The sequence below is a fragment of the Muscardinus avellanarius genome (genome assembly GCF_963383645.1).
Source record: "Muscardinus avellanarius genome assembly, chromosome: 1".
NCBI classification, from domain to species: domain Eukaryota; kingdom Metazoa; phylum Chordata; class Mammalia; order Rodentia; family Gliridae; genus Muscardinus; species Muscardinus avellanarius.
The window spans coordinates 14566952-14591905 of NC_137786.1; the positions used below are offsets into that span (position 1 = coordinate 14566952).

General features: G+C 42.9%; 1 protein-coding gene across 1 annotated transcript in view; it reads right to left on the bottom strand.

The window, feature by feature from the left end:
- MARCHF11 (membrane associated ring-CH-type finger 11) overlaps positions 1 to 12693 on the bottom strand; it is a gene marked incomplete at both ends in the record, with an annotated part of 117714 nt that extends 105021 nt beyond the window's left edge. The window contains 2 exons of the mRNA XM_080698838.1: positions 10953 to 11108; positions 12268 to 12693. Coding sequence (XP_080554964.1) covers positions 10953 to 11108; positions 12268 to 12693 — 582 coding nt within the window. The remainder of the gene's footprint in view (positions 1 to 10952; positions 11109 to 12267) is intronic.
- Positions 12694 to 24954: the final 12261 nt, after the last annotated feature.

Below are 24954 nucleotides of genomic sequence, written 5' to 3' on the forward strand. Positions count from 1 at the left end.
CTTCTATATTTCACCAAATCAGAATCTAAGAGTTTTTTCATTGTAACCATGTAACCCAACGCTACAGAACAAATTTTGCAAAGCTGGTGGTAATCTTGTTAACCTAGCTTTTTTTCCCACTCTTTTAGACTACTCAAATTTCTGAAAAGGCTTGTCTAGATCTGAAAATGAAAGAAGGTGGAGCAGTATGACCAAGAGACCACCATGAAAGACAATGGAAGACTATACAGAAAGGGGCTGAAAGGCTGTTTTGTTTTCAAAATTTCTTGCAGTTTCCAGGTTTGAGGTTAGGTAAGCCTGGTCCTAAAGATTATTATGTAAATAAGGACATCCCCCTCTATTCATTGTGGCCTTCCCTCCAAGCCACTAGAAGTCTCACTGGAAACCTCCCATGTACTCATGCCCATACAAAAGATGAGAGTAAGATGATGTTCAGGAAAGAAAGAGATGGGCCAAGAATAAATGACATGTTTCCAGAACACCCACAATATGCCTGGAAAATCCTGTGCTCTCTTCTGTTCTGCTATAAGAGCTTTATTTCCTTTTTTAAAAAATTGATACAGAGGGCAATTACATATTTATGTGAAAAATATGTAATCGCAACAGAGAGAAGTTAATACTAGCAAGTGAGTTGGGGCAAAGAGAAGAGCAAGAGGATTTCCTGTAGTTGATAAAATATTATTTCATGTGAGTATAAATAAAATCCCCTGATATTTGTGAGAGACGCTTTCCTTCCCCAAATCTTTTTTTAACAGGTTGAACAAACCAAGACCAGGCTGTGTACACTTCTTGAAATAGCTCCCTATTCATTTGAATGACTATGTCGCTCAGTGTCAGGACGCCATTTGAATAGGGAGATGACATTTGGCACAACTGCAAGGCCATACATAACATTTATTATTTCCGGAAATAAGATCAAGATGTGCTAGCCGGGCGTGGTGGCGCACGCTTGTAATCCCAGCATTTGGGAGGCTGAGACCGGAGGATCGCGGTTCGTGGACAGCCTCAGCTACTTAGTGAGGCTCTCTGCAACTCAGTGAGACCCTGTTTCAAAAAAAAAAAAAAAATTAGGCAGGGAGTGTAGCTCAGGGGTCGAATACTCCTGGGTTCCGTCCCTAGACCGGAAAAAAAAAAAAAAGATGTGCTCCTGGGGAGGCTTCCCTGGGCCCAAGTTAAGCTTTTGGCCACTTGCACATAATTAGCATGCCAAAGAGAAAAGCAAAACTAAAATGTACATTTTAGTAACAGATTTCTATTACTTAAACAAGGGCACATTGCTCGGGTGTGTCATCAGTTGAAAGGAACATATTCCAAGAGATAAAATCTGGAAAGAGTGGTTATCAGATGGAAGTTTTCACAGCATATCAAACCTAAAGGAGGGCTCAAGTAAGAAATGTCTCCACAGGAAGTTCCCATACTGACTTTGCCTACAGAAAAGTGCTTCTAGGTTTTTCTTATGTCCCCCTATGTAACAGCTTTCCATTCACCTCTACTTATGTCAAATTCATTTGGCTAAATCATGTGGAACAGCTGATGAATTGCGAGCTATGTTCACAAGGAAGACGTTGTCAAGTATCCAAGGACTCAGAAAGTCCAAGCCACAATGCAATTTTTCTTGGCCGCATCCTCTGAGTCCACCATCCATTTCCTCCTAATTGTAGGCGATTATCTACTCATCAGTCCATTCCTTGCCATCCTGAAGGGTCAGCCGCACTCTCGTTCTGCCCTCTGAGTTATCCCCTTCTACTCTGAGGAGGTCCAGAAATAGAAGGAAGCTGAATTTCCTTTGTTCCAATCCCGTTAGTGAAGCATAGGCCCCATCAGTGCAAAGCTGCCAGCCGCAAAAGAGCAAGAGGAAAGAGCCTGCTCCACGCCACGCCCCCAGTGCTGGGGGTGCACTCACCAGAAGAACAGCACTTCTGAAGTGATGTTACAACTGTACAAACCACTCATCACAAAATAGCAGCTTGTTTTCAGCCAGGTGGCAGATTTCACACTAAAAAAAAAATTATATCCAGTAAGACATTTCTGAGCAGCTCGTCTATACTCATGATCCTACAGTAAAATGTCCAACAAATTATTCAAATTCCCTGAACAAATGCTACATGAAACCCATTAGCCAGTGACAACCTCAAGAAAGTAAGTGTGTTTCACATGGATAATTCCACGTTTACTGAGTCTTTTTCCATGACATTTTATGTTGTGAAAAAAAAGCAGATATATCTCTCTGGAAAATTTTAAAAAATAGGATTTAAAAAATAGATCCCTGAATTACTTTTAAGTTTTTATTCTTATTTTATTTTATTTTCTGTGGTTTGAAAAACTGAATAAATTTGCCTGGGGAAATTCTGAATAACATTACTAGAAGATCAATTTAAAAACAAGTTGGAAATTAGCAGCCAGGAAATGTCTAATATGTGAGTAATTAAGGCAATTTGACTTTTGAAGATGTATTCTCACTGCAGAAATACCATGGACTCCATGATCCTGCCCACCTGAGTTAAACACTCACTCGGGGATATTCGAGCATGCATTTCTAACACTAGTGTTCACAGAATGCCCACCACGCAGTAGAGAAAATGAATCTCAAGTTGAGCTGTATTATGAAATTCATTCTAAAATGTGTCCCACTCATTGCTGTGCCAACTAACTCCTTTAGAAAGCTAGCCTAGAAACCCTAAGCAAAACAACCTCATTCTAAGACATTGAAAAGGGGGCATTTCAGGCACAACTATTGGGCTACAGAGAGCCGGGAGGGATTTGTTTAAAATGGACTCTAGCATTCACTAGGGTGTCCCCCAAGAGTCACTGAGATGAGAGAGTGGCCCTATCCCATGACACCAAGGGCTTATGCTGAGAAGACCCTGCCTTCTGCTTCTGACTTAACTAATGCTGCTCCTGAGAATTTAGGGTATGAGTCGGATACAACCAAGGAACTGGAAGAAACAGGGATTTTGATATTTAATATTAAGAAGTTTATAGCCTTTTTACATGCGGCTAAAATGCCACCACTTTCAAAATGATGGAAATTCATTATGATTTCACTCAAAAACATCAAGAAGCATGCAAATCTAGAAGTATTTTGCTTATGAAATTTTCTAAGAGGTCATGAAGCACCTACGTTCACATCAGTCCTCTGCTTGTTTAACTTACTACCCAGCGCTGTAGGGCCACATTCAGCTCAACACCTATTTTGGTGTGACCCATAGGTTTTCACATTTTTACCCAATGGAAGAAAGAAACTTTTGAAAGAACATTACTCCTTGATATATTAAGACTACATGGAATTCAAGTTCCAATGTCTATACATAAATTTGTACTGGAAGAAAGCAGTGCTCATTCATTTATATAGTGTCCCTGCCAGGACAGTACCTCCCATGGCCCTCAGAATCTAAAATTTCTTCTATGTGGCCCATTAGATAAAAGGTTTGCTGACCTCTGATTTTAAATAACAAGATAAATGTTATCAAATAAAGACATTCTGAAGTCATGACAATGTTCCTCTACCCAACCGCTGCTGAGGTCTTTGCCACCTCAAATCGCTTTGACCAATAGATCTGCCCGCTTCTGCTCCGAAGGGTGCTCTTTATTCTACGTGCAGCTGGGTGGAGGGGCAAAAGAAGAAAAGAAGAGAAAGTGTGTCAAAAGAGGAATACACTAAAAAGAACTAGAAAACATAGAAAAGAAGGTGTGTTGGAGAGGAAGGTTCTGGAGAACATCACCGCAGGGTCTCCACTGTCCCCATTCCTCACTCTATAGAGTTTAAAAGCACCAGAGAAGCAAGCTCAAAATGTCCTCAATCTCCTTTTTCTCCTGTCTCAGAACCATCTGGCTGTGGGACAAGTTACTGTACACATAGCCTATACAGTAAATAAGATGGCCATAGTAAAGATACACAAATAATTTACACGTTTCATTCAATAGAGAATCATTAATCTTTTCTAGTAAGCCAAATACAGATTCATGTGTTTTGAGAATGAGTAAGCAAAGGAAACAAAAATAATTTCTAAGGCAAAAAAAATGTGTTCTTTATTTTGACATTTTTGTTTTCTAGAAGATGTGCCAGCATTTATATTGGAATGGTGCATGTGCGCATTATTTTTTTCAATTATTCAGATATGGTCATGAAAAACATCCTCTCGGCTGATCATCCGCTAAGAAACTACAGAGAGTGTTATTAAGATTAACAGTCAGAGAAAAGTTCAAAGTGGTGGCTTACCGTGTATTATGGTTTGGCGCATTTGTTATAGGCTCTGTCCCAAGGGCAGCAAGTTTCTGAGGTGGTGCTTTGAGAAAGTGAATGGATCTTGAGTCATCAATGGATGGATGCACTGACAGCAGAATGAATTTTGGGGACGTGGTAGAAACCACAGACATGGTCGGAGAAAGTGCCCTGGAAAGATGTTTCTTGTCCCAGTCTCTCCTCTCCTCTCCCCTCCCCTCCTCTTCCCTTCCCTCTTCTCTTCTCCTCTCCTCTGCTCTCCTCTCCTCTCCTCTACCCTGCCCTCCCCTCCTCTCCTCTCCTCTTCCTCCCTTCCTCTCTCTCTCTCCCTCCTTCCTGGTTGCCATGAGCTGAGCAACTTTCCTTTACCATGTACTTCTGCCGTGATGTTCTGATTCATCTCAGGTTCAAAACAATGGAACCGGCTAAAATTGTAATCTGAAACCATCAGCCAAAACGAATTTTTCTTCCCTTACATTGTTTACAACAAGTATTTTGGCCACCACCACAAAAAGCCAACATGCCATGTCACAAGGTCACACTGTGTGGGCATTTTTAAGCTATAAAATGCAAATGCTCTGAACGATTTTTCAAATAGCAGCTTGCAACATGGACGTAGTTCTTGCTCTAATGCTTTCTTCATTCATTTTCAAAATCTCCATTTCAGTAATTTTTAGGTTCCTCTTGCTGTGTCAGCTACATCATCCTAATAATCAATTCTGAAGGTAAAAATACATCTCTGATTCCCTGTTCTTAAAAATGATAACTACAGGGTCCTTTCTTGAAAATTAATTAAGTTCTATAAATACTATACAAATAAGCCCAGAAGTTCTACCTCAGAAAGATAATCAACACATGTCCTGCTGGTGCCAAATTCCTCTCTAATTTAAATCTATCATGATGAATCTCGGAGCATAAGAGCATGGATAAAAGTGAAAAATAAGCTCATGTCACTCTTCTTCCTGGGAGCCTTTCCAGTCATTCTTACTGCTGTAAGAAGACCTGTTGCCAACAGCACATGGTCATGTTTAGAGGAAAAGCAGTAAAGAAGGCTAATAAAAATGTTACAGGCTAGTAAAACTGGCCAGGGGGCTAATACTCACAAAGGTATATGGCTCACATGAAGTCCTGAGCCCCCCACCCCTCCCAGGCAGGCAGATCTCACTAATCCTTTGCTCTGGTGCTGAGTAATGGAAGAGGAGGAGGAGGAAGGAGAGTTGGGAATAACTCTGATTTAATGTTAATGATGCTCAGCCACCACCCCTTCATGACTGCTCTCAGGAATCTCTGAGGCTTCTCCAAGCTCCTACCCACTGACAGGCCATAGCCCCCTGCCCAACAAAGGTCTGTTCCAAAGTACAAACAAGCTACGGCTGCCTAACCTTGAACAGGGTTGCCCTGTGCTTGGCCACATTTAAAATTTCTCATAAACTCTAATTATGAGAAAACTCTATAAAAATGTAAGACCCACAGTGAGGGGTATCTGGAGAACAAATATGTTCACATGCACTGGGATCATTACATCTCATTACACCTGCCTTTAAAATGCTGGTTCATTAATTGTTTATGATAATTAATTAGGTAAAAAAGCTAAAAAAGGATAAGAATATTAAAAGGATAAAGAATAATATTGGATTCACAATAGTCAAAATATGGAAACAATGTAAGGGGCCAACCACAGATGAATGGATGAAAAAATATGGTATATAGACACAATGGAATACTATTCAGCCATAAAATACAAAAACAAAGAAACAAAAAAACAGGCAATTCTGTCACTTGTAAAAATATGGTTGAACCTAGAGGACATTATATTAAGTGCAATAAGCAAAGAGCAACAAATACATGATCTCAGTTTATATGTGGACTCTACAGAAAGTTGAACTTAGGGAAATAGAGGGCAGATGGGTGATGACCATATCCTGGTGGATAGGAAAGGGGAGATGCTGGCTGGAGGGTGCAAGAAAGGAACAAGTTCTCCTGTTTTTATTGCACAGCACAACTCCAGTTAACAATAATGCACTGGAAGCGGGCCTAGTGGCACACACTTGCAATCCCAGTACTTGAGTGGCTGAGACGGGAGGATTGCTGGTTTGAGGCCAGCTTCAGCTACTTAATGAGGCCCTCTGCAACTTAGCGAGACCCAGTTTCAAAATAAAAAGAATAAAAAATCGAGCTGGGGGTGAAGCCCCTGGGTTCAATCTTTAGTACCGCAAAAACAAAACAAAACAAAGCCAACAAAGATCCAATAACGCACTGCCTATTTCAAAATTGCTAAAAAGATTTTAGATGTTTTTGCCACAAAACATTATAAGTATGAGAGGTGACGGATATGATGATTAGCTTGACTTAATTATTCCACCCTGTATACGTGCATTGAAACATCTCTCCATACCTTATAAATACACATACTTCTTATTTATCAATTAAAATGAAAAAAATAAAAAGTGAATGATCCGGAAACTTCATCTTGCACAATGGTATTAACTTCACCTTGGAATTGTATCTAATCCTCAAAATAATGTATAACATGGGTGCCCTGCCCTTATCATCTCCTTTTTACCAGTGAGTTAACTGAGTTACAAAGAGTTTAAGAAGTTTATCTAAGGGAACACAGACATTCCTTTTTATTTACATATTGTTTATTTGTATGCAGTACAGTTTGACTTCTATAACAAATTTAAAGTTTTCCATACAATAATGTACCTCGTAAATGTTATCTCGTCAAAGAGTGACGATTCTTGAAAAAATGCAGAAAGTATTTATAAGCTGGAATATGACTTAATTACTTTATAATGTCAACTAAATATCAAAATAATTTTAGCCTAATATCTTCTTACATCATACATTTTATAGACCATATTAAATGATTCAAAATAGCATTAGCTTTTACTCTTAAATTATCATTAATGTTCTATCTTAAATGTGTTAATAAGTAAAATAGATCCTGAAGGTAAGTAAGCAGGTAAATGCATTTTAATTGCCACAAATGCCTTGACTCCTACTGTTAATGATTCAACAATTAAGATTTAAATATGTTGTAAAGTATGCATCTGCTAATATTCTCTCTTCTTTTTTTATATGTCTTACTGGGGATTAAACCACAGGCATTCTACTTCTAAGCTATACTCCTTTCATTTTTTTTATTTTGAAATGGGATTCACTAAGTTGCTAAGGGTCTGTTCAATTGCTGAGACTGGTCTCAAAGCTGTGATCCTCCTGTCTCAGCCTCTCAACTACTGGGATTTACAGGTATATGCCACTGAACCTGGCAAGAATTCTGAGTAATTAAAAAAAAAACGTAAAACTAAAGTTTTAGAATCTCTGCAATGTGTTTCCCTCATACACATTTGCTTCCTGGCTATGCACCCAATGCCTTTACTGTCCCTACTTCTTTGTTGGCACCAAGATACATCACAGAAATACTCACTTCTGAAAGTTCTTGAGGACAAGCATGGAACATCACTGTTAGAGTCAATCTCCATACACTTCTTTTAAATCTCTTTGGTTCAAAGCCCCAGGAGGGAATATATGGGGATGCTTGCTACTCCATCTGAACCTGATGAGGACCAAATACCAGGGCAAATAGGAAGAGCTACAAAGCTATAACCTAGGGTGAGTTAAAGATTGATACTCTCTTTAAAAGAAAGAGCAGACCCCAGAGATAGAGTCTATGTTCCCTTCCCTTGATTCTGAGTTTGGTCCTGTGACTTTATTTAAATAGGAGAATAAACCAGATGTGTCACTTCCAAGTAGGACCTTTAAAAGCACAAATCACATAGAATGAGGAACAAGACACCAGCTGGCAGCTCTGACTGGTCTTCCAACCAACAGCCAGCACTAAGAATAATTGAATGACTGAGCTGTCTTGGATGCTCCAGCCCATTGAAATCTCTGGATTACAGATTCAGAGGATGCCCCAGATGGAACTGGCCTCCCAGATGACCTCGATCTACGTGCATATTCTTAAGAACTAGTAATAGCTGCTGTTTAAACCACCAAGTACTGAGATGGCATCATGCAGAAAAAGACAATTTTTTCCAAACACTCTTAGAGACCCTGGCTTCCTTCTTGCCTCCAGCTTTACACAAGACTAGTCTGGGTAGAACCAGAATCATCAAGAACACTGGGAAGGGACTAAGAAAAACGCTTTCCAACAAGGTGGCTATGACCATGGCACCCTGGCTTTGCCTTTTAATGGATATGCACCTGGTAGAAGTTACTGAACTTTTCTGAGCCTCAGTTTCAACCTATGGGAAATGGAGATAATAATATTCCTCACCTCACTGCTTTGCTATGAAGATTAAATATCAGTATCCATATATGTGAAACACTTAGATCAGTGCTTGGCACAGACTAAAGGTTCATTAAATATTGTCTTTTAGTATTATTATCTATTCTGTTCTACATCCAGGATTATTTATTCTCTATTCTGTTCTACATCCAACGAAACCCCTGTTCGCAATGGTGGGATGGTTCTATATGCAGGACAGAAAGATATGGAAACGTACAGGGGATGGCCACAAATGTGCTTCTTGTTTAATTCTGCACCAAAATGAAGTGGATCCCTTGCGTGCCACAGAAATGTGAGTGGCTCAATGCCAACTAAGAACAACTAAGAATCCAAATGAATGCTTGGCGTGTGGGTCATCCATAACAAAAATGCCAGACAAGGAGCCAGACTTTATCTGAGCATAAATTACTCCTATATGTAAGAACTCATGCTTTGAGAACTTTATCACTCATTTTGAGAGTACCTATCTATTTATTTATCTATATATAATGTAGTTTTGGAAAGTCATTTTCTTTCTACCATGATATGAGCTATTATCAAAATCATATCAACATTGTTTATAAATGCTATTTTGTGATTCACCGCAACCATCAGATCAGATTACAGATCACTATAGTCATTATTAATGTCATAATCCAATGTGTTACTAAACATGTTAATAATATTGATTTAGTTTGGGGGATTTGGTTCTTTTGAGGGGAAGGAGAAGGGTCATATCAAAGCCATTTGGTAATTGCTTTTGTTAAAATAATTATTGAAATTTTTAGTGAAGAAAAAGATAATTTTTGCTTCAGGATTAAAATTAATAAATAGTATTATTTTACCCCACACTGGAGTTTTAGATGTTTGTCATGGAGTGACTTCTATTTACTTCAAAACTAATCATTCCAAATAAATTAATATGAAGTGGCCATTAAGTTTTCAAAATACTAAGCATTCTGTTTTGGCTCTGAGAACAGCCCCTCTCATTGGACTCCTCACTGGAGCAATGAAACCTCCCCATCTCTTATCTCCCCATATTTTATTATTCAGAAAATCCATATAGATCCATTATATTAACCATATCCTGATCTTTGGAAATGGTTCCATGTGTGTTTTTTTTTAAAGACAACTGTGGAAGATCATAAATAGATTCTCAACTAGTTCAATCAATTAGAAGTCCTGTGAACATGTGTCAGGCTTGTGCCTATCTTCATCATGATAAAACCACCGATCCACATTAATTATGCTTCCCCTTTCCAAGTAATTTACAAGCCTTAGGTCAGCTTGAGAAAATTAATATCGTATTTTCATTCCAGGCTTGCTAATCATGCCTTAAATGGTAACTATCAGAGTTCTAAATTAATTGCAAATTATATGAAGGAGGCAAAAATTAAAAGCTATGCAATTCAAATTATTAATGCAGTAATAATTTAGCTTCCAGGTTCCTTCTGCAAGCACTATAATTTCATATATATATCAATGAAAATCAAATTTAGTAATAAAGATAGAAACAGGGAATACTATATTCTATTACTCCCCCTCACACACAAGTTTTCAATTCTTTCTTCCTTTCCCTTCCATTACTCCATTTGCCTCTGTGTTTTTGAACTCTTTTATTTAATGTCAGGGCTTAATTTCAGCCCTATCTCACTACCAGATCTCATCAATTACACATCATTTTTCTTTTCTTTAAAATGTCATTCTCAGTATTTTACATTTGACAATGCACCAGGCTATTCAAATAGGGTAAGTCATTTCCACCAGAAAAATTAAGTTTCTTCTTAACTAAATAGGCTTTCTCATCCTATTTTTCAGGACATTTGTAGATTTATGGTATTGTGTTACTATATAATTTTACAAAAGTAAAAGTTTTTTATTTCAGTAATGGAGAGGAACTTGGGAATACTTTCACATTTATTATGTAGTTGAATAAAGCAAAGAAAGTAGCAAAAATTTAACTGAAAAAACAACTTACTATGAAAAACATGGCCTGATTAAATAAACCTATTATTATAACTAATAGGTTCAACCAGTTTCCATAGTAGTAAAGCGCAGTTTTACTTGCATCTTTTTTCCATAAATGGGGCTCATTAGGGTTTAAACACATTAACAAAATGTTACTAAAATAAATTGTGAAACATCTCTAATTAATAAAACAGATTAAATGGGGCATATGACATTTCATCAACTTGCTCTTTCATAAACAAAAATGGGCAGAGTTTGATCAGTAAATGACAAAACCTTAAAGAAATCATTTGATTAAAATGCCTTTTGGGATTCTCAGATAAAGTGCCTGGCTTTCGCAAAGCACGTCTTTAAAAATTCTAAATCCTGTTCTTACCGTGATTTCCGTAACATGTTAAGTAGCATAAGCAAATACGGTTGAGTAATAACTAATCTCAAGTGCATTCATGTTAACGAAATGTTATCTGAGTAGAGGAGTGTCATGTTTACCTGGCAAGGTTGTTTCATCTTAATGGCTATGACATGGTATCTATAACAGCAGAGCTCGCAGGTCCAGGAGCCCCTCTCACTTATCCACTTCAGCAGGCACAGCTGATGTGTGTACCGAACTGACCCATCACATCGGCAGGGATTTAATAGCTCCCCCTTTAAAAAAAAAATGGCTCAGGGTGAATATTTGTGTTTATGTCTGTATTTAAAAATACAGTACTTTCTTGTTTTGCTTTCAAAGCCATTTACCCAGGAGGATACAAGCAGCAAACTCTATCCCAGAAAAGCAAATTAAAATTTTATACCTCTGATGGGAATGGAACTAAAGTCTTAAAACTATTTCAAAGATATTGCTTAGGATTATGACATAAATGTTCTACCAACATACAAAATGTCTGCAAGATATAGCTCCCGATACCCGTGGGGGAAGGCTGCACTATTAAATCTCTTTAATAACTTTTAAGTGGATGGTCAGATGCATTTCCTCTGCAGCTATTCTTAATCACTGGTAAAGAAGAAACGCATGGCATCCCAGAAAGTAGCTTGCAATAGCATCATGCTTTTATATGTTCTAAATGTAGCTTCATAAATATTGACTTAGGGCACTATATCCCTGAAAGCCTGCACATTCTTGTGCAATTTCCTTACTTTTAAAAATTATTAAGCCTAATGTTTTAGCCCACACATTCTGTAAGATAGATATATTATCCTTTTTCTTGTATGGTTACTCTCACGTAACTTTGCATGCACCTCTAATGGTGTTTATAAGTTCAGAATTCTGTCTCTAACAAAATATAAAGGATTTTGTTAAAAAGCCTTCCTTTGGAAGTACTTTTTTTATTATTATTATTCCTTTTGCAAGAACTGTGACGAGCTTTTCACATCGGGGAGATCCAATCACCAAAATCTGCAATAAAATAGACCCATGCTCTTGTGACATGACTCACTCCCAGTTTGTATTCCAAGACCATCGGTCTCAGGGTACATTTATAGGCTTGACACCCTGTAGGTTTGCCTCTACGTGGAAACCAAACTCCTTTGAGTAATTCACAAGAGATCCATATGGCCTCACGGTATCATTAAAGCACCTGAGGAATGTTTAACTGCAGAGGGAGGGGGCAAAAGTGTTGGTCAAATTAGCCCTGTATTCTCCACCGGGACGTTTTTATCTGCCCTCACCGCGGGAAAGGAGAAGGGAGAGAGGCTGCCACGCTGAAGGCAGAGCGGGCACCAGTCCCGGGCAGACCTCCCGGAGGCGTGCGCTGTCCGCGGTGCTGAACGCGCGCCGCCCGCCGGCCGGGTCCGCGGGCCCTACCTGCTCGGCGCCCTGGAAGCAGATCTTGCAAATGGGCTGGTGGTGCTGATGCTGGTGCCCGGCGCGCGGGTCGCCGCTGCTGCTGCTGCTGCGGCTGCTGCACACGGAGCGCGTCTCGGGCTGCTCGCCCTCGCCGGGGTCGCCCTTCCCCGCCGCCGCCTCGGGGACGGCCGCCTCGGGGAGGCGCCGGGGACCTTCCCCGGAGTCTCCGGCCGCCGGCCCCTCCTGGCCGAGGGGCGGCAGGGGCAGGGGCGGCGGCGGCGGCTCGGCGGGCGCGGGCAGCGGCGGCAGGTAGCGCGGGGCGGCGGGCGGCGGGGCCGGCTCCCCGGGCGGCGGGGGCGGCGGGGGCGGCGGGGGCGGCGGCTCCGCACCCCCGCTCTGGGCGCCGCGACTCCCGCCGAGGCCGTGGCCGCCCTCCGCGCTCATGGTGCCGCCGCCGCCCTCCTGCCCGCCCGCTGGCGGGCCGGGCACTGATGCGGCCGGGCGCGGGGCGGGGCGGGGGCGGTCCGGGCGGGGGCGGTCCGGGCGGGGGCGGTCCGGGCGGCGGCGGCGGCTGCTCGGCGGAGCCGCCGGCCGGGCTCTGCGTTGGGCTGCGCGCGGCGGCGCGGGCGGGGGCGCGGGCGGCGGGGCGGGGGCCGCGGCGCGGGGTGGGGGGCGGCGGCCGCCGGGGGAGGGCGGAGAGCGGCGCGGAGGTGCGGAGGGACGCGCCGGGACGGGGATCCCGCGGGATCCCGCCGCCGCCTTCGCCAACCCCGCCCCGGGGCCGCGCACGTCGGTTCCGGGGCGGGCTACCCCTCTCCGGGCGCGCGGCACTGCGGCTCCGAGCGCGGGAGGGGCGGGAGGGGTCGGCGGCCGCGGGTCCCGGAGCCGTTACGGGGTGGGCGAGCGGGACGCGGTGGTCCACGCCCAGACGCGCGCGGCTCCGGGGGCGCGGAGACAGGTGTCCTGGGCGCATCGGAGCGGGGGCGCGGCGATGGGTGCATGGCGCCCGGGAGAGGGCCCCGCCGCTGACCCACGATCGCTCCCGGGGCTCCAGACTTCTCCCCCAAGGGCACTCTCCGGATGCCCCAGAACCTTCAAAGAGAAGTCTCTGGAAAATTTATCCGCCCACTGCCTAAAATGCCCCTGAACCCTCCCCCGCGTCCTCCATGTCCCCCTCTCCTGCAGTAAGTATCCTGGGCTATTTGTAAGGATCTTGGTACCTGGGAGGTCAGAGGGTCATTTGCTGGAATGATTCCTAATAGTGAATCCTGGTGGCATGTTTGGGGATTGTGGTCACTTTTGTCCTTTCGGTAACGACGCAGCCCCTTGCCCAGGAAAAGTGGCTGCAACCTTGAATCTAGGTTTTACTCACTGTCGGGCCAATTTCTCTGTAACCCCACCCCACAACACCTTTCTGGGGCACCTCTTAGGCCCAGGCACTTTATGAAATAAACTCCGTAGCTTGCAGGAAACTGGAGAAAATCCTATCACAGATAGCAGGTTCCAGATCTGTGCAATGTGAAGTCACAAGTCACTGGATTTATATACTGCAGTGTGTCTGGACAAATCAATGGTGATTTTCGTTTGATGTAACACTTGGATGTCTTTGACACAGCAGAGTCCAGCTCTGAGCGGTCACAGCTGAAGAGCCAGGATCAGATAGGCAAAGTAGCTTACTCAAGGTCAACAGTCTATTAGCAAAGAACTTTTCTTCGAACCGACTCCAGATTTTTCTGCTCAAATACCAATGACTTTTTTTGTTTGTTTTTCCCAATCCTTTCTCCTGCCTTTTAAAATAGGATTGTAATGCATGGTATGTTTGGGGGCAATGACTCCCATTAACATGTTTTGAAATGATTTAGCTAAACCACCAGTTTATGATAACTTTTCATGTACATATTCGGTCAATTATAAGCATATTTAACTTTAAAAAAAAGTCTTGGCTCTCTTGATAGAAATAGCTTTGATTGGAAAGTAGGAAATGGTGGTAAAAACAGAATTCAAGAGTACTCTGTCTCAAATGGCCTGAGATGAAATAGTTTCCAGGAATGTCCCCTCACTGTTCTCTCAGACTAGCTTATTTTGGGTAGCACAGTGGCAGGCAGACAGGCAGCAAGCACATTTTTTAAATAATACTCTCCCCGCACCCTAAGAACTTCTCACATTGAAAAATGTGGCTGGAGATTGCTTTCATTTTGGGCCTTCACATGTCAAAATAACACTGCACAAGTTTGTATATTACCAGCCTTAGGATCATCATAAGTCTTAAGATAATCATAAGCCTTGATCATGCATTCTTAATAGTGTCTAAATTTATGGGAACCCTCCTAAGTAATTCAGTTTGTGACGAGTAAATTGCTTCCAGTTGTGATACAAAAATATATTATTATTTAAGGGATGGAATAAAAAGCTCTGGGCTCTGTGAAACAATTCAGATAGCAAAACTGAATAAAGGAGAAAAAGGCTACCAACTAAATGTATCTTCTCAGTTAGCAGTTTCTGAAAAATAAGTAACCCCAATAAGAGAAAACCATTTCCTTGATATGGTGTTGTAACCACATACGAAAGCCTTTCCCAGCTTCAGTGACCTCCAAAGCTGACCTGTCCCTAAAAAAGGAACACTTGCTCATGATCTTCATTTAGCACAGTACACTTACAATGATCAGGAAAAAACACTTTTATAACTTTACTCCTCTGCTATAAAAAAAAATACAGAAGGATGGGTAATACGGGAAAGATGAGTCACACTCAGCTTCTGGCACCAAGTTGGAAAAGCTGGGGACACAGAGGTCAAAAAAAGAAGGCAAGACACCCAGGACACTGACCATCACCAGAACCCATGGGCACCTGCCAAGAAAAAAGCAAACAAGGGCAAATGAAATTTCATCAAATTTGAGCAAATGCAGAAAGAACATCAAACCTGCCTCAACCCACATCAACGAGGAAAAACAATGACAAGACAACATATGGTAAGAATATCTTCATGCGTATTCCTCTACACACACACACACACACACACACACACACACACACACACAGTACAATATACTGTTGCCAGATGGGATGGGATGGTTCATTATGACAGTTTGAACCCTGTAGATACTAGGAGTGTCTTGAATCGAATCCAAGGTGGACAAATGGGAGGGGCCTGGGCAAGTGTGTCCCCCACGGTTCTTGGGTGGTATTAATGGGTATCTATAGGACATTCTTCCTGAACTTCCCCAGTGAGTATTTCCTGGGGGTAGCCCCTACAGCTACTTCAGGGATGAAAATTAGGAAATAGTCTAGGCTACAGCAAATCAAAGTGTTTTTCAGAATTATCCTGAAGGATAATCCACTAAGTGTGGTGACCTTGGTATGTCCTACAAAGAGTGGAAGTTAGCCTGGAGAGCTCTTGAGAACTGCTTCCTATTTTGAAGTTTAGCTCTTAGGAACGCTCCGCTTGCTCGGTCGGGACCTTGGGGGTACACTAATTTCTCTCTATGGCCACTGAGTGCAGTGCACAGACTTCTTAGTTGCCTTCAGAAAAGAAATTAGGCGCTCTGTCTTGCAGAGCTGCAAGATGACCCAGGGTGGGAGCGAGGGTGACTCAGAAGGAGGGCAATGCAGGGCCGTTTGTGTGGTTACCAGTACTCACTACAGATTGCAGCCTTGTCAGGTCTCAGAACAGAAGCAGCATCAGCCCCAGGCCAACAGCACACAGCTCCCTGTGCAGAGGAGCCCAAGACTTGGTCTCCTTTTCTCCTCTCCACTTCCTTCCATATTCACATATCAAATGGCATCCTTCACAGCCACTTCTGACCAAACCCCAAACCTGTCCCCAGTCTGCATGATACCAGTAAACCAGATGTGCATTCATCCAGCTGCTCAAGTTGTTGAAGTCATTTCTGGCTTCTTTACATCATACACTCAGTGTCTGAAAAAAAAAAATTCACAAATATACTTTTCAAACTATATGCCAAATTTCACTGTCACTTTTCACCTCCAACCCCATTCTACTACTTCAGCTATCATGGTGCAAGTTGGCCTACTAACTGTCCCCTATGCTTCTTACCATAGACTCCATCCCTGCTGCTGACCAGGATGATCAAATTCAAATTTAAATCCATTTGCATCAGCCTGTGATCACCAAGTTGGCCTTGAATCTGCACTCCTTCTGTCTCAACCTCCCAAGTACTGGGATTATAGGCTTCTAGACATCTTTAGTGCAGTTCTAGAAATCTTAGCATGCTGGGAAAGTCCTCAGTCTACCCCATGTCTACTTCTCTAAAGACTTCCATGTCCCTTTTCCTTATTATTGATTCTCCCCACACTGACCTTCTTGCTGTACCCCAAGAGCCACCTTCTCACTATTCTAGCTTTTGTGGCTCGTCCTTCAATTCATTCAGAAGCATTGCCGTAATAAGATCCTCTCCTCTCATTTTGTCTAACCATGGTCTACTTTACCCCTTAGCATCTCACTAATACCCAGCCCTACATCCGTATCATGTATCTTTTACTTGTTTTCTCATCTAGCATCTTTGAGAAGAACTGTAACTCCAGAAACTTTGGTTCAGCTATATCACTGGTACCTAGAAGAGTTCCTGGACCGGTAGTGTTCAGGCAATATTTATTCAACAAACATATGAATAATCCACTCTGTCAAGCAGGAAATTATTCATCAGTCTCTGTGTTTAAGGCACCGTGCAGCTGGTTAAGCCGAAGTTCCCAGGTGGGAATGCAAGCTGCAGAGCTATACTCCATGTGACACAAAATATTTTTCTCCATTGCTTAACTGAATTAGCCAAAATGACTCTGTTCTCTTAGTAACGGGAGGTTACTGTCTAATCAGTCACCCCTACCATGTGTAGTCTAGGTCAGATCTTGAATGACCTTGATCTCCTGCTCAACAAAGATACCTGTCAGAAACGTGACTCCCACCTCTGACCAATCCCATCACTGACCCACTGTGCTCCACCCTGAGATTTTATACTAAGCTGCTTACTAGCATCTGTTAATTCAGCCTTTCAGTTTGTTACTCATCTTTCTGGTATTGCCTCTGAATTTCCCCATTGTTCTCTGTCCCTGATGGCTCGTCTACCAAGCATTGCTTTCTCCCTTAGTCCCTCCCCTGCCTCACACCTTGGAACACAAAAGTGTTTTTTTACACCAGAGATGTGAAGACATTAAAAGACACAGAGTGACAGCAGGCACAGAACATCCCAACCCCTTCTGACATCTGTGACACAGCTGATCCGAGTGACAGTGACTTGATGGGGCCATCCAGACTTTAGAAGAATCCCAAAGCCATCCTTGATTCCCCCCAGCTGAAAATCCTCTATTTTTCTACCATACTCACACATTAAATGTGACTTTTAGGTTATGCCTTGCAGCGTGGAATTGTAGAGTTAGGTGTGTGCTTGTCTAGGTATTCCCATTGTATTAGATGGAAGCCACTTGATTTCTGTCTGTCTGTGCTTAAATGACCCTTTTCTCCACAGCATTTATTTAGTACGATACGGGATTGAACCCAGAGTCATTCTACTTCTGAGCTATACCCCCAGCTGTATATTTTATTTTTTATTTTGAAACAGGATTTTGCTAAATTGCTGAGAACCCTGCTAAGTTGCTGAGGCTTCCCTCGAACATGAAACTTTTCTATCTCTACCTCCCAGATACTAGGATCACAGGCATGTGCCACCACTATGCCTGGCATACTGCTTACGTTTGAACTTATTGATCGAGTTCCATAGAAATAACAACTTAAGAAGGGCTATAGCCGGGCATGGTGGCACACGCTTGTAATCCCAGCATTTGGGAGGCTGAGACCACCAACGGGCTGCTGTTCACAGACAGCCTCAGCTACTTAGTGAGGCCCTCCACAACTTAGTAAGATCCTGTTTCAAAAATAAAAAATAGGCCAGGGGGTATAGCTCAGAGTTCTAATACCCCTGGATTCCATCCCCAGACCCACAAAAAAAAGAAGAACTATGTTGCCATAAAGTTTGGCTAGAGAGCAGATGATTAGTTAACTTGACAGAGAACTCACTAGCCTAAAACACCTGCTGTAGATGAAGTTCTGGTAAGGATTCAGTGTCACTCAGGATCATTCAAAGATTACACCAAGTCTAGGGGACCAGCCAAGTTTTCTCTTTTCTCTTTCCCTGACCACTTTTCTCCAGGATATTGATCTCACCCACCTGGGTACCTGATCAGTTTGAGAAAAGATCTAAAGCAAAAAACAGAACAGAATACTGTGTGTGATCCTGGCTCCAGCTGGCCTAAATCCTGGCTGTTATAGGATTCATACCTCTTCCAGGGGGCCTTTGCCATCAAAGAGGCTCCCTTCAGATGGGAAGGCTCTATCTCTAAGCTGACAGCTGACCACCACCTTCACACTCCACTCCATCACCTTCTCCCAGACTTTAAAAATTCCACAAATGGGTTATGAATGTCCTAGTCTGGAGGGTGAACTGCTGACCAGGCACAGAAGATTCCTCCACAAAATTGCAGCTACTGTGAGTAAAAAGCTGCCCCCCCCCCAAAAAAAAAGAAGAAATACTCTTTCCAGGAGAATGACTGCTTGGCAGGTAAAATGAGATGACAGCTACTCCCACATCTTGGAATTTGACCTCTAGTCTGTACAGTGTATGGTACTTGTCACCTTCCTTCCACCTACCTGAACTCACAGCTGCCCCTCCATCTCAGCTACACCAAGAACATGGAGTTTTACCCCAAAAGGTACTGGCCACTGATCTGCAAACCCAAGAGCTATAAGCCTCAGCCATACACGAGGTATCCTAAATGCAGAAAGCCTTAAGTAAGTAGGTGTAAGTTAATGCAGCTTAAAAATGATATGGTCATGATCCCACTGTGTGATAGTCTGTATATGTGGGGTGAGTAGGTGGAGGGAGGGATAAGGGATCCCACAAGTGAGAGATATCACAAAAAATGGTTGCAAAAAGTAAAACAGCATCTATTTATATAATCAACAATTAGCAAGTGACACGATTTTGATGATGTACTTCAAGAGATGCGTAGTGAGACCTATGCATGTATGAGGATTATTGGAGAAAAGAGGAGAAAATATATTATTCAAGTTCATAAAACATGAAGATGATAATGAGTGAAATAAAAGCATAAATGACAAGCAGAACAAACCTGCCCCACACTAAAATGCTAGAAGGTAGGGCATCCTGCTGGAAAGCATCACTATAAACAAAGGCAGTTTAATTACCAAGAGTTCAGCACTCCATCACACGAAACCTACAGCCACCTGAGAACCAGGAGAGAAGAAAATCAGACCCTAAAGGACCACTGAGAACCAGGAAACAAGAGAATCAGACCCTAAAGGCCCACTGCAGCCCACCCTACATGCACTCACAAAAACCCACTCACCGCTTCTTCATCAAGTGAAGTCACTAGATCTGATACATTTGAGTGTGTGTGTGTGTGTGTGTGTGTGTGTGTGTGTGGTGTTTGGTACTAGGGGTGGGACCCAAAGGCTTTCTACCTCTGGGCTATACTCCCTACCCTATTTTTGTATTTTATTTGGAAACAGGGTCTCACTAAGTTGCTGAGAGCCTCACTAAGTAGCTGAGGCTGGCTTCGAACCTGCACGATCCTCCTGTCTCAGCCTCCCAAGCGCAAAGATCACAAGCATGCAGCACCATGTTGGGCTACATTTGGATTTAAATAGAATCCTAAGACATACACTTACCTGATTGCCCTGCCCAAATTGATTGCAAATAAGTTTGTTATTTGCAAATAACAAATTTGGTGATATAAGCAGGGTGATTTAAACATTGGGAAAATAGTAGCTGATATTTCTCCCCTCTCCTCCAAGAAAGCAGACCCACTAACTTAACAATCTTAGCAGTAGAGAGCTCTGTACACAGTTAAGGAAATCACTGTAGGTATTGCTGTCTTGTAGCTGCTACAACCACTGGTACTCATAAGGAAGGGTGTGTGTCCTCCAGATAAGCTGTAGCCTCCGAGATATAGCTCAGTGGTAGAGCCCTTGGTATGTATGCACAGGGTCTGGGGTCTGATAGCAGGCACCTCCCAAAACAAACAAAAATAAGGTTTGCAGCTGGGCCAGGTAGGCTGATTAACCTGTAAAAGAAGCTGAAACATGTTCAGAAGATTCTTTTTCAATATGGTCAATTATAATTTTCTGATAAGCAGATTTTTATAATCTAACCAGATTAAGAAGTCTTTGTCTCTTCTCCTCCGGGGAGCCTCGGTGCCTCCACCCACCCCAGGCCCCGACAGGCGCACCTGTCTGATGGCAGGGCACCCTCGCCTGCCTCCTTCCTCCACCCCCTACCCTGACCACTGCCGCTGATGTCTTTGTCCTACAACAGATCACAGATCATTTGAAGACCAGTCGTTTATATTCTTGTGACGTCTGTGGTTTGTCCTCAGTCCTGGGTCCAAATGCCTTGGCACGTAATGGCTACTCAGAAAAATAAAAGCTTAGATGGTGAACAAAACCGAATGGGGTGATTGAAACCCTTCTGAGGAAGGTTTACAGTAAAGTGAGCGAGCTTTCAAGTACACAAGCAACCTTTTGGCACTCACCAACGATAACTGAAGTTGATTAATCACTTTTTGGGCAAGGCGCTGTTCCAGACAACCACACACGTTATTCATTCCCCCGCATGGTGCTCTGGAACAAGCACATTTATCCTCATTTTTTTATTGGTACACTATAGTTTCACATCATAATGTGGATCATATTAACAATGGCATATGTTCGCACACTACTTGGCGCCCTCCCCCTACCCTGCTTCCCTTTCCTCCCTCTCCCAACAATGAAGGTCCAGGTTGACCACACTACATTCATACTTTTACCTCAGCCTTCTTCCTCCCCTACTCTTCCTTTCTGGCTTTGCTTAGGTTTCCCCTCCATTATCTGGGGTCCCTCTGGTATCCCCAATGCTCCCTAGTTTGGGCATATTAGGGAAAACATATGTCCCTTCTCTTTCTGTGCCTGCCTGATCTCACTTAACATAATATTCTCCAGGATTTTTCATCTTCTTGCAAATGACATAATTTTGTTCTTTATTGCTGAGTAGAATTCTATTGTGTGTATTTCCCACAAATTTGCAATCCATTCATCTGTTGATGGAGACCTAGGTTGGTACCATATTTTGGCTACTGCGAATGGTGCTGCTATGAACATGGGTATGCATATGTTACTGTAGTTCTCTGATTTGTCCTCATTATAACATAAAGGAAAGTGGGCCCAGAGAAAGGGAAGTGTCCCATTCAAGCAGCGGGTAACAGAGGCTGCGTTGCATGCTTCTGCTGCGGTTTAATTCAGAGCACACAAAGGGAAAAAAAAGACCTGTGCAGCTCATTGCCATAAGAGGGGATAGAGTTCACCAGTGTAACTTTTCCAGTTTACAGAAAGGCTCAGTGGTTGTGCAATATTGTGATCGCACTTACAGCTACAAAATTGTAGTTGGAATGGTTAAAATGGTAAATTGCCTATTATGTATAATTTACCACTATCATGTTTTTAATTCTGGGCACATTTCTGGAATACTTTATCCAGGCTGTCCCTGTTTGGATAGCTGGCTTATGAGAAGTGTCTAGACCCTGCATTCCTACAAGTCCCCTTGATGGTCCCTTGGTTTGCTACCCATGACACCTAGACTCCCAGCACCAGAGCCTCTTTAGAGGTATAAAGTGTTTCTTCAGTGTCACAATGGGTCTTATCCTGCCTTATTTGCCACCAAATACCAATGTGATAACCAGGATGCTGGGGTGTATATGAAGCTGGTTTACTACCTTGCTTATTTGCAGAATTTACCAGTGAACTTGCCTAGGCTCCTTGTTGCAACTCCAGAGATCCCTTCCTCATGATGAGAAACACAGGAATGAGGAAAAGATTTGTACAGAGCCTCTAGGCTCTAGAAATGCAGCTATCATGAGAAAGAGATTGAGTTCAGTGCTGTACACGTCCTGGGACAGAGGACATTTGTGTGTAGTCTGAGCTTAATAAATACTGTGTCATCAATAAGGGGATCAATCTGCTTTACTTTCTGCTTTGAGGGAAAGCTGTTTTCTTCTCATCCCAAGCCTTTTGAGAAGAGCTTGTTGGAGACCTCTAAATTAGGAGCTGCAAAGGGCTAGCTTGTGGCTGAGTCATGCTTTCAAATGTAAAGTAGATGATGAGATGGAATGGACCCCTGCTCAGGATATCCAGAGGGCCATAGAAGAGCCAGCTGCCCCATGCAGGAGCCCAAGAGCACATCTATCTGCAGTTTGACTTTGATGTCAAAGGATGCCCAAGTTTTTAACTTGACTCAAATGTGAGCCACATAGAAGAGGCTCTTTCCCACTTGAGCCCCTTGACAAAGCAAGGAAACTTCAGCATTAAGAATCTGGGGTGTGAACTGCCCAGCGGGTATAGGCTAAAACAAGGATTATTAGAGACTGTCCAGAATGGAAATTTGTCTGTGGAGGTCAAGGGAACAACAGGAAAGACAGAAAGCCTCCAAAGAACTCGTGAAAGTAGGAGGGAGTCAGCTTTGATGAGTCCCACTTGGGTAATCTTACCACACATCGGGCCCAGCAAAGACAGGTACACCAGGAGTGAGGTGGTGTCCTCGCTCCCCTCCCCTCCCTGCCCACCTTGACCAGAGCCAGGTCTGAGTCACAAGGAGCAGGCCAGGGGGAAGAGGAGGAAGGCACCAGCAAAATGATCCTTCTTCAAGCAAGCTTCTTTCTGGAGCACACCCATTCAAAGGGTAGAGTTTGGCTTCAAAGGGCTTGAATTTATTATTGCTGGTAGGTATTAGACTTTCTAATTACTGAGCTAAGACTGTTTGCATAAAAAGGACCATGGGACAATTACCTAAGAATGGGAAGAGAAGCCTTGAGGCCCATCTACTACTATGTCCAAGGTAGAGAAGATTAACTGCTGCCATCCTTCTGGTCAGGGGGAATGAAACATTGAGGTTTTCATGATGAACCATGCTTAAAACTGTGCAGTCATTATTTTTTTTAAATATATACCAGCTACGTTTACTAGAATCGATTTTTTGGAAGACAGACAAGTGGGTCTGGGTTGTGAAGGAGAAGAGATTTCTTTTTTCACCCATCACTAGGTTCATGGCCAAGATTCTTGTAGGAAAAGATGGATTAGCAAGAGAAAACATAAAACTTTTTAAAATGTGAGTCTTGGATAATACAGAAGCCTTCAGAATAAAGACTCCAACAACCAGAGGAAACTACTTTTTGCTTGCCTTTGATGAAGAAGTGGGCAGTTGTGGAGAAGCACAATTGAACAAAAGTCATGTGATCTAACATGTGATTAACTGTGGGAATTTAACAAGGCCTCTTAGATTCCTCTCTGTGTCCCGGGTCTTCAAAGAGAGAGAGTCATTACTTTGCTTCAAGTAGGAGGAGGACATCTCTCAGAAGGGTTATTTGTCTATTTGTGGTACCAAAGATTTAACTCAGGAGTGTTAAAATATACCCCCAGCTCTTTTATATTTTGAAAAAGGGTTTCTCTTTTAAGTTGTTGAGGGTCTAGCTGAGATGCTGAGGCTAGCCTTGAAACTGTGATCCTCCTGTCTCAGCCTCCCAAGTACTGGAATCAAGGTGTGTGCCACCATGCCTGGCTCTCTGGAGTGCTTTATGATCTGCGTCAGAGGAAGGTCACAGAATTCTCTGATGGCTTGCTCCAGGTGAGAAGGTGTGAAATCAAACATACCATCCTGCTTCTGCTGTTTCCTTGAATGCCAAGGTTCCCTGTTATGGGGTAGCATGTCCTGAACCTCCTAAGTCTCTATTTCTGCCTGTTCAGATGACCTTCCACTCATGCAGAATGAGGCAGGCTCCAAGGCCTGGGACACTGTCCCTGGGAGTGGACACCCATACCCCAGGGTGATGCCTGAGGTTTACTGAAACCTCTGGACCAGTGCTCTTAAGATGTTTAAGCACTGGAGTGGGATCCAATACGAACACAAAAGAATATGCAACCGAGATGGTATGTGGCCAATAACACTTAAAATATTTACTACCTACCCCTTTACAGAAAAGATTTACCAGTCTCTGCTTTAAGTAGCCCTGTGAGATATATACTAATGTTCTTAAACTATGAGCAGGAATCTGAGGCTCATTAATATGCCTTAAATTTAAGCCAGATATGGTGGCTCATGCTTCTAATCTCAAATCTCAGCACTTGAGAGGCTAAAACAGGAGGATCACCGATTTCAGGCCAGCCTCAGCAACTTAGCAAGACCCTATTTCAAAATAAAAAATGAGTGGGGCTATAGCTTGGAGGTAGAATACCTCAGGTTCAATCCCCAGTACCATAAATATATATTCGTCTGGATCAGTCCACCAGGTAGCCAGGCCACTACTGGGGCCATCAAGAGTGGGATCAGTACTTGCAACGTGGCATGCACAGAGAAATATCTCAGAAAATAAAAACCAGATGCTTCCCCTAATCAGCAATAACTGGGAGGAAAGGGGCAACAGGAAGAGGTCGAGCTATAGAAAGGGCCCTATAGCAAGCAATTAAGGTGACCAATCAGAAGGTATGGAATAGGGGAGGATGGAGCCTCTTTAAAATGCAGGAGGTACATAAACAAATGTATCAAAGTTAATCACCAAACAAGCATAGGATGGGGGGGATGGGATGGGGGCTGGATGAGAGCTAATTGGATGATGTGTGCTTGTATATGCTCTCAAGTCTTGTACTCCAAT